Below are 16265 nucleotides of genomic sequence, written 5' to 3' on the forward strand. Positions count from 1 at the left end.
AACCATCTTGAGCAGAGTTCGACATGCATGTCGAAATATTGTGAGCATGACTGTATATGAAGAGTGGTCAGTTTAATTTCAAAGAAGGCATCTGTGACAATAAATAGTGAAGATTGGTATGCCAAGTATAAATGAAAATATAGTTGATATAATGGAAGGAAACATTCCACGTGGGAAAAATTATATATAAAAACAAAGATAAGGTGACTTACCGAACAAAAGCGCTGGCAGGTCGATAGACACACAAACAAACACAAACATACACACAAAATTCAAGCTTTCGCAACAAACTGTTGCCTCGTCAGGAAAGAGGGAAGGAGAGGGGAAGACGAAAGGAAGTGGGTTTTAAGGGAGAGGGTAAGGAGTCATTCCAATCCCGGGAGCGGAAAGACTTACCTTAGGGGGAAAAAAGGACAGGTATACACTCGCACACACGCACATATCCATCCACACATACAGACACAAGCAGACATCTTCCTTTCGTCTTCCCCTCTCCTTCCCTCTTTCCTGACGAGGCAACAGTTTGTTGCGAAAGCTTGAATTTTGTGTGTATGTTTGTGTTTGTTTGTGTGTCTATCGACCTGCCAGCGCTTTTGTTCGGTAAGTCACCTCATCTTTGTTTTTATATATGAAAATATAGTTGTCAAGTGTTTGAAAGTCAAATAAATGTCTGTAGTTGCTATTACTACCTTCAACAGCAATGAAAATTCAGCAAAAATGATCAGAGGAATCACATTCAGATTGCTTCTGATATTCCAACTGCAGCCATGTTTCCCATAAAAAAAGAGGTGTTTCATAAGATTTCTGTAACTTTCAAACAACTTGAGGGTTTCCTGAAACAAATCATCATAAACAACAAACTGAAATTTTGTCATAAAAATTCAATCAATTCATTTTTCTTCATAGAGAGAATTTGCACAGGTCATACATATCTGAAATAGTTGCAATAGACTGGCCATATAATGGCCACATATAGAACTTGTGCACAGCCAAATTGCTTGCCAGTTTTCTGTAGGCATTAAAGTGCAGAATTTACATCAAATATAAAGAGTACCATGCCTCAATTTCTAGTGGGATTGACAGAATTGAAAATTTGCATGAATATAGTTGTCAAGATAACAACAGACTTGCCTCAGAGGGTAGGCAAGAATAGGAGAACTGTCTGGATGTTTGTTTTGCTACCTGTGCATTTAAGATAGGTGTCAAACATTCAAACTTTTGACTTTGAGTTAGTGGTAAGATCAATTAGTGTTTGTTGCTAAATAAATAAATGATTGTAAAATCAATTAATAAGTTATATTCTGTATTCATTCGCTCTTGCAGGAGGATAGTTAATTGTGAAGATCATTCTTAGTGAAGTAAGCAATATGATTATGTTCAACAGACCATCATTCACAATACACAAAGCCATTGTGTGATGGAAAGGCACTTTGAAATTAGTAGAAGGGTGTGCTGAAAAGTGCCTCTGAATTTTGTATTCTGTTCTCAATATCGATTGAGGTATTACATATCATGCATGTTACTCGATTGGTTTAGCCACTTTGCTGATGCAAGTTGCAACCCTCTGCCATTAGAGGGCTTCAAATTGTAGTATGTAACATGGCGGTGTGTGAGAAAGTGGCAGTGTGTGAGAAAGTGTTCCGTAATCGAGTTTCTAGCCGCAGAAAACTTTGTGTGCATGTGGAGCACTCTTTCCTTCGGTATGACAATGCCAGACCACACACGAAGAGTGCGACATCTGCAGTAATCCGACGCCTTGGGTTTGCTGTCATCAGTCATCTTCCATACAATCCTGGCTTTGCCTTATAAGATTTTCATCCATTTCAAAAACTTAAAGAACTTCTTCGAGGACTTCACATTGACAGAAATGAGGTTGTGGCTCTGTCACCGAAGTCAGACAACCTACTGTGACGCTGTCAACAAGCTGGTCTCTTGTTAAGGGAAATGTGTTCGTCACCAGGATGACTATGTTGAGAAATATATATGTAGAAATGAGGAATAAAGATGTAGGTTGTTAATAAAGTTCGTTTTATGTAAATAGTTCTAAGGGTTTTCACATAAACTCAGAGGCATTACTTTTCAGTACGCCCTTGTAATTATTGTGCTTAACTCAATCGAATGTTTGTTCCTTGTCTTATGTGACTTTCTGTTATGTAGTTAGAAAAGGTCTGAGACCAAAAATAAAAGTTTTCTAGGTAAGTGGTAATCATCTATTTTTTGTGTACTTGTCTGTGACTAACATTATCTTTCTCATGCCAGTTTTTAATATTCGGTTCAAAAGTTTGTGCTACATTAATGTAATAATTTAGTTGAGGATGAGAAAGCACAAAATACGAAAAGCAGGACATTCACAGACATATGCACAGTGTGCAACAGTTGTCAGTTGTGAGAGAGCCTTTCCAGACATTGTATAGGTCTGTATTTTGAACAGTTAGTTTAAATCATAACTTGATTGATTGTAGCCTGGATGAACGCAACATTCTAGCATCATATTTCACATCTCTCAGAAAAATTGCCAGACTTATAAATTTAAATTCATTTGAATTTGTTATGCAATAATAAAAATTCCTTGGTTGTGTACCAACAATGAAATGAGTAATAACAACCACTCACCATTTAGGTGAGGCATTGAGCAGTGGATTTTTTGTGTACCTATCCATTGTCTTGGACCACCATAAGATGGCTGATTGTGTTTATTTATTCCATCAGTTATCAATTTGTTTATAGTTGATAATAAAACTCACACACTTGTCATTGCACTCCTAATAGTTTGCTTATGTTTCATTTCAGATATATCTCTCGCATCTGAAACAGAGAGTGACGGATTTGATTCTGAACAGGAAATAGAGCTTGCAAGGCTTCGTAGTGGTAATGAAAAAGTAATATCTTCCATAGCAAGTGTGGAAAATGATGAAATGAAGCAAGAAACTATATCATTTAAAGAGCAATATGCAATTAGTAAAGCTGAAGTATCATTTTCCAAAGATGATGATGAAAGTATAGGTGGTAACTATGTCCTCAGAAGTAAAGGCATTGCAGAGCCCTCGTCCTCACTTGAGGAGGAGGAGGCTGATGATAGTAGTATTCCTGCTACTCCTGAGCCTGAAAATCAGAACTTGTGTAAACGACGTACAAGACGTGCATTTCATTGTTTAGATATCAAAACTGAAACAGACAGCGATGAAAATGAACCAAGAGGTCGTGATTTTGATCTGAATGAGATACGCTCTGAACTGAAGGGCATAGAGAAAACCGTCAAGGTCTTACCAGATGTTGAAGAATGTATTATTCCTCTTGAGATTAAAACAGAAGTTCCCATACACATACCAGAACAAGAAAAGAGCCTTGCATCTTTAAAAGCTGATAATTCTTCTCTCAGAAAGCTTCCTGAAAAGATATGTGAGACTGTTGCAGATGATATTTACGAATTCAAAGAACCAGAACCATTTGAATTGGAAGTTCGACCAAAGAGAGAATCGTCACTTTTTGATGACAGATCTTGCAAGGGCAGTCGACGATCGGTAATCCCTCGAATATTTGAAGATGTTGGATCATCGTCTCCTCCAAAATCTGATAGATCACCTCAAAGGAAAAAGTCAACACACACAAAAAATGGTGAGTCTTCAGACTCTGAAACAAAAAAGAAGTTATCTCACATTGTTCAAAAATCGGATGATGATTCTATTTCAGCTCTTGATAACACATTGCTATCTTCTTCCAAGAGTCATGGAATGTGTGAAGATGCTTTTGATAAATTGTGTGTGTCACCTTCTTTCAGACTAGTGAACAGCAGACCAGCTTCAAGGAGCAGTGTCAGTGGAATTGGCAGTATTAGCCTCTTTGATGGTGACGATTGTGGTCACGATGCTGACGATGACGATGATGACGACGATGATGATGATGGTAATGATGCTGATGCTGATATTGATGACGATGATGACAATGAAAATGATGATGAACAGCTTGGTACAATTAGATCTGAACCACTATTTTCATACCCACAACGTAATCATGAGGATCTTCTGCCTCCTCCTTCTGAAGATGAATTTACTTTTGGAGGGCAGATACGTCCACCTTCTAGCAACATGGGCGGCAGGTCATCTGATAGTCATCCAGCATCAGCAAACGAGTCTCCAGAGGAAGTCATGAATATGATTCTCAAAGAGGCAGAATATGAAGATGACACAATTAGTGCAGCCATTCAGCGTGTTATTGATCAGTCAATTATGGATGACGATGATCAAGAAATAGATCTGTTCGGAAAGAGTGGACCTCCAACTCCACCACCCCCTGCACCACCACCACCTGCTCCTCCTCCACTTGATGTGAGAGAGGCAAGGAGCAGATTTGCTGCTGCTGTGGATTCATCTGATACTGATAGCAGTGATGAAGAATCCAGGCTTGTAATAGCACCATTGGATGAGGAGGAAGAAGAAGAAGAGGAGGAGGAAGAGGATGATAATCAAGAGGAGGAGGAAGATGATGGTGATGACGAAGAGGAAGAAGGTGAAGAAGAAGAGGAGGAGGAGGAGGAAGAAGAAAATGGTAGTGAAAGGGGATCACCACAGGCTACTACAGAAGTTGGATCTTCGACTGATGGTTCTTCTGACATACCAAGTATGACGGCAGGTGCAGGGAAGTCAATTCCAGAAACTGCAGTAACAATTCCAGATTCTGTGGAAGTTGAAATGCCTGTCCTTTCAGAAGATACACCTGTCATTATAGAAACGTTACCAACACAAATCATTGCAGAAGAGAATGTACAATCAGCAACAATTGATCATCAGAGAGAAGCTCTGACTGCTTCTGTAAGCTCAGTATCAAATGACTCCGAAAACGAATCAGTAAGTGCTATGGAAAATCCTATTAGGGAAAGTATGCCACAATTATTTTCAGCGTACGACAAAGCAGTTCTCAATGCTGCATCTGTCAGAAAGGATTCCAGTACCTGTGAAATGCAAGATGGTGGCTCCAGAGATGAAGAGATGAAAATGTTGGAGAGGGGGGAGATTGTGCAACAGGAGGTATGTAATATTCATAATTACTGCACAGTGTAGGTACTACTAATGTAAAATTGGAATGAAATAGAAAACATTAAAACTGAACAGAATAAAGAAAAGTATAATGTTCTGTTGTTACATATGTACCTCATGTAAACATTACCACTGAAATATTTAAGGATATCTACACAAAACAAAGCAAAATATTTTAAAGAGGGACATTAATATTTAAAAAAAAAAAAAAAAAAAATGTTCACTCTGTGGTATAATCGGTTGTTTGCTCATGGTACTGCATTATCACAATCACATTAATGAACATACACTAAGAATAACATTCATAAAGAAGCATCTTGATTACAAATTCAATTAGTTGATATGTCATATTCAGGAAGTCTTCAAATTGTCCTGTGTAGGGTGGTCTTAGGGAACATATCTGCACTACATGCTGGATTGTCTGCCTTTCTGCTTCACAGTCACACTTTGGAGATATTTTTAGTTTCCATTTATACTATGAGTTCATACATTTGTGGTGGTTGGTTTCAGTTCAGTTTAGAATGACCCATGATTTTCTTGGGTGATCAGAGCCAGTTGGTTTTTCAGAGATACATCGAAATTTATTGAGATCTGTTGTTATACTATCTTCCCAAATTTTCTTCCAGTATTGCACAATATCAACGGTGTTATTTTGTAAGTGCACAGCCTCTGTAGCGTAATCTATTTCTGGAGCAGAGTTGTTCGGTATTTATGGATCAGCGAACAAATGAAAGGGTGATCTTGGATTTTTCTTAATTCACTGAGAAGTGCTTGTTGTCTTTGTACTCACAGTGGAGGTATATGACTTACGACTGATAGCCAGAAGATAGCTAATCAGATAATCTGCTGATCTGACCAGCACATATAACAGTAATAGCATTTTATGAAACACATGACTGCAGCTGTCTTTACGTCCTTTATCATCACTTCCAGTTTCAGTTAACAACCATTATCTGGGCTTTAAAGTTCATGTGTTACTTATGTATCATTTCATAGCCAGTGGCAGTATTATTAATACAGCCTCAACAGAATTGCTGGACATCATAAGAATAAACAGGTACCTGTACTCGAGAGGCAGTGTGTCAGATGTGAAAAATACTTGACACACCAGCTCTTGAGTATGGATACATGTTTGTTCTTTGTACATGCGAGAACCTAGTTATTCACAGCAACATTCTTGGATATGTATTTCTCGGATTTTTTTTTCAGAGTCAAATTTGTTGGCAAACTCGGGCTTTCAACAACTTCCCCTGTCATCATTTTCAGGATTTCACTTCTGCTAATAGCCCATGTGCTACCTTTATATTTAGTTGGCCAAATTACGCCATTGTGGGTGGGAACGTCATATTAAAAATACCCAACTGCTTGCAGACATAATTCAATGAATCTGAATTACTCCAGACAAAATTATGATGAGTTTGGATATGGCCAGACAAAATTATGACGAGTTTGGATGTGGTCTCTCTGTGCACGAAAGATCCCTGTGGAATATGTATTTAAGCTATTGACAAATCACTGTAGTATGGGAGTGGAGTGAAGTGAAGTGGAGTGGAGTTCTGGTTGGGGGTAGTGCAGATGTGGAGTTCAGGTTAACAATTATTTCATCAGACATCCAAACTTCAACTAACAAAATAGTAAACTACTTACAATAAAACAAAATATATATTTCTGTAGCCTGAAAGAACTTTGAGTAAGGTCAAAATAAAAATACCACAATTATTCCCATAACAATAATGGAACACATTCAAATACAGAACAAATTCAATCTTGTCCTATAATGGATGACAGGACACAACATAACAGTTTACGGTGTTTTGCATTTAGCCATAACCATAAATAACAACAAAAATTTACAATGACAAAGAATACTTAACCTTACCTAGGGTCAGTAAAGATAACCTCTAACTACATCTTGATCTACTATTGCAACTGCCACAAGACGACGACAAACATCAGTTACCCACACCACTGCCAAACTACTCACATTTATGATTGAATAATTTCTTACACAATAACATTTACAACTCATTCGCATAAGAGCAATAACAGAAGAATTCTAATGCAACTACAGTGAGCCATTGCCATTCACATAAACTCAATAACACAGTGAACTGTAAAAATTACTGGAGTAACAAATTGATTTACATTTGCAGTGATAAACAATAAATTTTGTGCTTAACGCTTTTCCAGTAATCCGTTTTAAGCAGTGGATGCTAAAAAGTGATTATTTTTTATATTGTCATCCAGTATTGTTTAAATTTCCATATATCAAGCTGCAATCAATTTAAAAATGTGAAAAAATTACCACTTACCCAGGAAAGTATTTAGTTTATTGCAGTATACACAGATTTGTCACACTTCTTCACTTTAAATGGTTTATAAGTGTCAAAACAAAAATTATCTTAAAAAATAATATAAATTTGATTGAGTTTCCATATAATTAACACTACACTCGATTTAAGGAATGCTAACTATTGTCCATAAAATTTATACAATTTTTTAGGAAAATGATATAAGAAAATAAATTTTTTACCATTATGTACAGAGATAATTATTATAATAATTGGACACTACATTAGTCTGCTCAATGTATGCAGTTCTGTACCACCTGACACTTGTGTTTTAGAACAGAACACATTTTACCAAACCATGGATATGCCTTAGATCGTATTGTGCTCCAGAACGAAAATGATGTAGGTCTATTGTTAAGTAAAATATTCAGTAAGAATGCAATGAAACCTCGTACTTCAGCTATTGTGACATTTATCAATTTTGTACATGGACTGGACAAAGCAGCAGCATGTTTTCAGTTATAAATTGCTTAGCTGAGAAATTCATTTAGGTGACAGTTAACTGAAGTAATGGTGCAGTGAAAAATAAATTGAAATATTCAATTGTAGAAGATACCACTGGTGGCATATGTTTGGGCCCAGGCACATTGTGAAGCAGATGAGGTAGCAACTGTAGTGTTTTGTGTGCAATCACTTCAATTTTCCATTCTGCCTTCTCTTTTAATCAATATACCAGCAAGAAAATCATTTTCACTTTTTGAACTGCTGATACGTTCTCAGAAATACTCTGTATCACTAGTATTTTCCAATAACTCGCAAATTTCATTCTTGGACACATTAAAAAAAAAAAATCAGAAAAGTGAATGAAATAAACAAACTGGAAACCTCAACTCAAAGAAAAATAGCACAAAACAATATTAAGTAACGATACTGCACAAAAACGAAACCTTCCAATGGAATAACAAAATGTAAACAAGTATTACGAAACACGATGTTAACAAACAAACAACAGAACAGCAGAATTACCAATTGTTGACATTTCACTGCAACAACACCCGGAAAACGATAACTATCAGTGTACACATAAATCAACACTTTAGAACACCAGCAACATCTAGTGTCAAATTTTATAAGCTAAGGGAAAGTAAACAGAGTACCAATGAATTGACACTATGCCAGTAATTGCATTGATAGAGTGTAACAATAGATTGTTGCCTTGGCATTCAAAGGATTAATACAGTAAATCACTCCCTCAGCTCATAACTACACGATCATGCCTATTTTGCCTCTCGGCATACATAGCCGCCTACCCTGCATAAACAAACAACTAGTTACACAGAACCTGCTGACTTCCATGTGGGAAGTTGTAAACAAGTAGCTACACTCTATGCACAGTTAACTTGTAACACTTTGTACTGCCTCAATCATAATGCCACCAGGATGTCACCATAATTGTGAAAGCACTCAGGTAGCGTTCCTTATGACTTGCCAAAGATTTTCCTTCACCTCCACTGGAATTGCTGTGCATCTGCCCCGGAAAAACAGCAATCGCTCTACTAGGCTTTTGTCCGCATGGCAGTCGTACCTGTGCTGAATGTTGTCTCTTCTGGTAACTGTCCTGCAAACTAGCTTCTTGAGGCACTTGGTGGAATTGCCTCTGTCCAGAAATGTGTTCTTCGTGTCACTCCAGCATCTGACTAGCTCTTGTCAGCATCATGCCCAGCCTGCTGTTAAAAACACAACGGCCGCCATGCCAAACCAGCACCAAGTGACGCACTGCAAACTTGTCCCAACTCTCACTGTGGTAATTGTGCCACCCTCAGAAGATGTTGCTAGTTCCAGTCACTCCAGCTAGCTGTCTCCCTCCATGTGAAGCTGTCCCCAGCGCGACAGTGGTGGCACTCGTGACCATCACGTGCCTACACCATGTGCACTCCAGCAGCATGAGCATGACATTTCACTTGGAAATAATCCCCGCTGTTGAGAAAATCGACTGTCAACTGTCCCGTTCGATACAGTACAATCCTGCCCTCACTCCTGAAGTCGGGCCTCCTCCCCAGCCAGCATACAAACAACATACATCAGGTCTGGAAATAGAAAAAAGAGTCACAATCCCACATGGCCAGAGTATTCCAGGCAATGATAGAGACACATGACATTATCATGTCAAGCAACTTGAAATTAGATTCATTCACAGTTAGGCACATTTAAAACATAATGAAACGTGTCAAGGAGGTAGTTATATACATAACACATACTAAAATCTTAGTCATTGCTCTTGTTTTCACTGTCTAGACTTGACTGTACAACAACATGTGCTGCATCAATAGAAGTACACCAGACTGAACCCTGACAAACTTGTCCCGACTACTGTACTTCGCCAGGTGGAACAACACAGTTCAGACTGATAGGAGATTACCTCATTTTGAAAATGCAATACATCCTCACAAATAAATTCACTGTGCCAAACAGTTAAATAAACTAGTCTCTACTGACAGTGAAACAATAACATTACATATCATCTTCCACCACTTTATTCAAGACGGTTTGGCTTCCTTGCACTGAATATACTAATAATAATTCAGCAATTATTACTTCTAACGTGGTCAGCTTCTCATACACCCATTTAACACTCATCTATTTTCTTCCCCAACAATTCCTAACAGATTATTAATTGTATTCTTATAATGCATTGCTCTTGCTTGTAACCATTGCACCTGGTCCCATGAATGTGATTCACTTTGCAAGAATTGCAAATTACGAGAGAGCCAAACTAACAACAGTGACAGTTCTACACAAGTCTTTGCGCTGTTAACTGCACCAGCATATGCATGACCTGCCAAAGCTACTGGGACAGCTCCACCACCATATTGCCCCGAACTCCTCACCTCCCCTTCCATTGCCACGTCATACAAGAGCCCATTCTCTCTAAGCCAGGCCATGTCCGGCACATCCCTCACCGCCATGGCTGAAACATCACACAAGAAAGCAAAACACAGTCCATTATCTGTAATTTAATGCTATCAGAGTGCGCCCTCACAGGCACAGTGCAAACTACACTCTGCTAACAAAATGTTTTGTGGGGTTTAGATGGTGTCTGGTTCAAGCTGGGGGGTTGTGCAGATGTGGAGCTCAGTTTATGTTATTAAGAATACAAATTTCAGTTAACAAAATGGTAAACCACTTACAGTAGAACAAAATGTATCTTTCTGTAGCCTGAAAGAGCTTTAAGTAGATCCAAAATGGAAAAAACACAGTTAAAAATAATGGAACAAACACAAGTACAGAACAAATTCAGTCTTATGCCATCATAACAATTTACAATGTCTGGCATTCATCATAACCAGAAAAAAACTGTAAAACTTATTATGTCCGAGAATACTTAGCTTTGCGTAAAAGTAACCTCTAACTACACCTACTGTCACCAGACTATTGAATTGCCAGCTACCCACAACAATGCCAAACTACCCACACTTATGTCTGAATAACTTCTTACTCAATAAATATTGACATAAAAATAATAACAAAACCTTAATGCAATGAAAGTGAGCCATAGGCTCAGTCACAAAAATGAGTAACACAATAAACTCTTAAAACCACTGTAGCAACCAGTTGATTTACGTTCACAGTGGTAGGCCTAAACAACCAATTTCTGATATATACACAAAATCATGCCTACAGCATATAGTGACACAATGATACCTACTCTGCGTGACAGCAAACATTGTTGCATGCCCTGCATGCCATAAACAACAAACAGCTAATAACACAACACCCACTGACTTTCATGCAGGGAATTTTCACTTGGTGTACGGTTTGTGCATAATACAGTGTATCACCTCAATCACAATACTATCAGGATGCCACCGTTAGCCGGCCGCGGTGGTCTAGCGGTTCAGGCGCTCAGTCCGGAACCGCGCGACTGCTACGGTCGCAGGTTCGAATCCTGCCTTGGGCATGGATGTGTGTGTTGTCCTTAGGTTAGTTAGGTTTAAGTAGTTCTAAGTTCTAGGTGACTGATGACCACAGATGTTAAGTCCCATAGTGCTCAGAGCCATTTGAACTATTTGATGCCACCGTTAGTTGTGAAAGCACGCGGGTAGTGCTCCTTATGACTTGTCAAAGCTGTTTGTTCACCTCCACTAGAATTGTTACGCATCCGCCCAGGAAGTACAATCCACAAGGTCGTCCTCCACACAGAAGCTCCGCGTATGCTGACTATTGTTTCATCCAGTAACTGTCCCATGCACCAGTTTATTGAGGCCCAGGGGAGTTGCTCCAACCAGAACCCTGTTCTTCAGGTTACTCCACCAAGTGACTAGCTCCAACAGCTTCAGTCCCAGCCCGCTGTTGCAAACACCTCAGCCATCACCCCAAACTGGTGCGAGGCGATAAGCCACGTTCTTGTCCCCACTCCCATCATGGTGATGGTACCAGCCTCACGGCGTAGCATGTTGCTAGTTCCACGATTCTCTGGTGGTGAGGAAATCAACTGTGACATTTGACATGGCAAACCGCTGCCTGTATGAGATTATCAGACTGTTTCTGCATACACTGATGACCAAAAATTTTTTTATCATGGTAAAATTTTTGAAATGACTGACAGAATAGCCATGTATTGTCTCTGGCAGCGTGTAATTTCATTATGAAACATTTTGAAGAACACACTTCAAATTAAAGTACCTTTACTTCATCTCCCTTATTTTGTTATGTCAACAACACTGTATGATCTGGTCACGTGGGATTAAAGCTCTTCAACTGTAGATTGATCATGTCAATAGCACGCACACTAATATGAAGTACACCAATGAGATGGGGACAGAAGGAAAATGGCCTATATATAAAATTCTTGGGAATGTGGTGCTCAGTCAGTACACAAGGTTTTAGAATGGCACACAGAAAACTACATTAAATATCTCTGTTTCAACAAATGTACTGTTGCTAAACACAGTAATATAAAAAAGTGGATCATCATGTTTAATAAAACAAAACTATTTCCCCATGTGTCTAGCTACTGGGTTTCTGTTGCCAAAGAAGCCGTTGAGATCAAGATATACAGGTACTACCTTCACCAAAACAGTCACTAAGTTCTTTAGTGATGTATGGAAATGGACACACAATGTTGGAACACTACAAAGAAACAAGCAGTGTTACCTACCCTCTAACCAAATCAGCATCACTGCTAATTTACCTCCTTTGTAGACATCAACATAACCTCTTGTAGCATATGAAAGTTCTGTGACTTGATGATGATTTCTCCACGAGATAAATCAGCCAACTAAATATGAAAGTGCCCTGTGGCCTATTATTAGAAGAGAACTCCTGACTATGGTAATAGAGGAAATCATTGGAAAATTGAATTCACTAACAAGTCTGACTTGGTGCAATACTTAGCTTTCCTATTTCTGTTCATTGTTTAATTTTTTAATTCTTTATTAGTTTTTGTGTGCTTGCAAAGTTTAGTTCTTAAATTCATTGTGTTTTTTTTTTTGTATTTGAGAGGTATAGTGTTGTGTTTTAATAATGGTAAAGTGTACATTCGTGCAGTCTATAGTGCAGTTTGTTTGAATGGCCAATAACTGTTGACCATAGCTCAGTCAGCTGACGGTCTCTGTTGGTGAAGCATCAGGGGACCAGTGAGACACACATTTAGCTTTTTCTGTTTGTTTTCATAGTTTAATTCTGCTACTTTGTGGTGTGGCAGCAGTGGGGAATCTGGCTTGTTGCAGGGAACACTTCAGGTGTCCCTTGTTTCACGTACAGGCTCTGCTGTCAAAGCCCATTCCAGCATATACAATGTGGGGATCCACACTCACTGCAGGGTTAGTGGTGGATTGTTACACGGTCATGTCACTTGAGACAGGGTGTTAGTGTTGAGGCTGATCATCTGGTCTTGCCCATTTACTCTGTGAGTGGACAGGTGTCTGCTCGTTCAGCAGGGTCTGCACAGGCATGCAGGGGGAGCAGTTAAATGATTATCGGGAGCTCCAGTGTTAGGCACATTGTGGAGCCCTTTGCGAAACATCGTCCAGGGCCAGAAAAAATTCCATTGTGCACTCGGTGGACCTGCCGGGGCTTCACCAGAGATGTGCAGGAGGCCCTGCCTGCAGCTGTCATGGGTGCAGGGTGCAATAGTCTGGAACTTCCTACTCATGTCAGTATCAATGATGCCTGTTGTTTGGTTACTGAGGACATCTTCAGTTCCTACAGGCAGATGGCTGAAGTAGTGGAGACATCTGGCTGACTCACGAGTGAAATCAGATCGTACATGAAGTAGACACGCTTTGACCGTCAAAATTATAACAGTAAATTGTTGAAGTGTTCAACATAATGCCCTCCAGGAAAATTGTTGCACTCAAATTATTCTCAGAACAGAGAGCTGGCTGAAACCCGAAGTAAAAAGCTTCATAATATTAAGTGAGGACAGGAACACGTATCAAAAAGACAGATTAGAAATATAGGAGGGGGAGTGTTCATTGCTGTCAACAGTAATATGTCTATCAAGGTCAAATTTGAATATGACTGTGAAGTTATCTGAACACAAGTATTAGGCCTAGGTAAATTCAAGTTAATTATCGAAGCTATTTAAGGAACAGTCATAAGTCACGCAATATTCTTTATTAACTTAAGAATTGTGCAATCTATGACAGTTTCTAAAGTAGTAGCAATAGAAGGTTGCTATACCATCACATCAAGACAGAATGGAATAATTTTTAATTATGGGATGGTTTTACTGGCCACATGATTCCACCATAACAGAAGCTCAGTAATGTGGGAATACCCAAATCATACAGTATCTAGAGGCAATTTTAATCTACCAAGGATAAAATGGGAAGGTTATGTATTCACTGCAGGTGGTGTAGATACACAATCTCGTGAAGTAGTCGTGAATGTTTTCTGTAAATGCCTTTAACAATTTGCTAGATAACCCACACATTGGAAATAATTTAGATGTTATAGCTGTAAACAGGCCTGACCTTTTCGATAATGTCAGTATAGAGACCGGGATTAGTGATCATGGTCCCATCACAGCGACGATGGTTACTAAAATTAATAAATCCCTCAAGAAGGCCAGGAGACTATTTACACGAGAAAAGGATGATACAGTTTTTTAGCAACCCACTTAGATAATGGAGAATGGACATAATTTAGTCCCAATGTGACAGACGTAGAGGAATTATAGGCAAAGTTCAAATTGATTGTGAATCAGACTCTGGAGACATATGATCCAAGTAAAGGATTAAACTGAACGAAATTTGCACTCTGCAGCGGAGTGCGCTGAAATGAAACTTCCTGGCAGATTAAAATTGTGTGCTGGACCAAGACTCAACTCGGAACCTCCTGTCCTCACAACTTTACTTTGGCAAGCGAGGTAGGAGAACGAGGTACTGGGTGAAGGAAAGCTGTGAGGATGGGTTGTTAGGTGTGTTTAGGTAGCTAAGTCAATAGAGCAAATGCCCACACAAGGCAGAGGTCCTGAGTTCAAGTCTTGGCCCTGCACACAGTTTTGATCCGCCAGGAAGTTTCAAGTGGATTAACCCTCAAGCAGGCGCACTGTTTTTCAAAAAATGAGCAGGTACACGGTGTACTTTGTACACATGTAAATAATAGTGGTCTTCGTTACCAAGGTAAACATGTATTGGCAAAATCACTATTTAACACTTTCGAGATGAGCGACGTAGCTCCTATGTCGGTCCGACATTACCCCAAAAAGACGATCGACGTAGCTCCTACGTCGGCCGATTATCAGCGATGTTAACGACTCCCAGCGCATGACTTTCATATTCTGTAGGTTTAAAAGTACTTTCTGGTTATCCTAGTACCAAGAAAAAATTATAGATGGCAGCATATGTCACTGTTGGAGGTGGTACAGGAGTATATTTTGAATCATTTGTTTTGCCGCGCTCACGCTCAACTTAACAACATGCTCGCGGCAGTTCGAAACTTTAGATTGTTGTTGGCTGATAGCTTTGCGTTTTATTTTCGTCATGGCCTTGTGAGATGAAGAAATAGTTTTTATTGAACAACAGTGGTTCAGAATTAGATGAAGAAATTGCAGATATTGACATTAGTGAGTAGTACAAGTTTATATGCCAACTAGCTCTGCAGATGACGAAGAAATTGAAGAAATGTATGATGAAATAAAAGAAATTATTCAGATTGTGAAGGGAGACGAAAATTTAATAGTCATGGGTGACTGGAATTCGAGTGTAGGAAAAGGGAGAGAAGGAAACATAGTAGGTGAATATGGATTGGGGGACAGAAATGAAAGAGGAAGCCGCCTGGTAGAATTTTGCACAGAGCACAACATAGTCATAACTAACACTTGGTTTAAGAATCATGAAAGAAGGTTGTATACATGGAAGAACCCTGGAGATACTAAAAGGTATCAGATAGATTATATAATGGTAAGACAGAGATTTAGGAACCAGGTTTTAAATTGTAAGACATTTCCAGGGGCAGATGTGGACTCTGACCACAATCTATTGGTTATGACCTGTAAATTAAAACTGAAGAAACTGCAAAAAGGTGGGAATTTAAGGAGATGGGACCTGGATAAACTAAAAGAACCAGAGGTTGTACAAAGATTCAGGGAGAGCATAAGGGAGCAATTGACAGGAATGGGGGAAATAAATACAGTAGAAGAAGAATGGGTAGCTTTGAAGGATGAAGTAGTGAAGGCAGCAGAGGATCAAGTAGGTAAAAAGACGAGGGCTAGTAGAAATCCTTGGGTAACAGAAGAAATATTGAATTTAATTGATGAAAGGAGAAAATATAAAAATGCAGTAAGTGAAACAGGCAAAAAGGAATACAAACGTCTCAAAAATGAGATCGACAGGAAGTGCAAAATGGCTAAGCAGGGATGGCTAGATGACAAATGTAAGGATGTAGAGGCCTATCTCACTAGGGGTAAGATAGATACCGCCTACAGGAAAATTAA

General features: G+C 39.0%; 1 protein-coding gene across 2 annotated transcripts in view; it reads left to right on the plus strand.

Moving 5' to 3' along the window:
- LOC126467509 (AT-rich interactive domain-containing protein 4B-like) overlaps positions 1-16265 on the plus strand; it is a 162078-nt gene that overhangs the window by 119183 nt on the left and 26630 nt on the right. For both annotated transcript variants that reach the window (XM_050096468.1, XM_050096467.1), the window contains one exon: positions 2791-5024. In XM_050096468.1, the coding sequence (XP_049952425.1) occupies positions 2791-5024 (2234 nt within the window). The remainder of the gene's footprint in view (positions 1-2790; positions 5025-16265) is intronic.

This window comes from Schistocerca serialis, chromosome 1 (assembly GCF_023864345.2).
Source record: "Schistocerca serialis cubense isolate TAMUIC-IGC-003099 chromosome 1, iqSchSeri2.2, whole genome shotgun sequence".
Lineage (NCBI taxonomy): Eukaryota > Metazoa > Arthropoda > Insecta > Orthoptera > Acrididae > Schistocerca > Schistocerca serialis.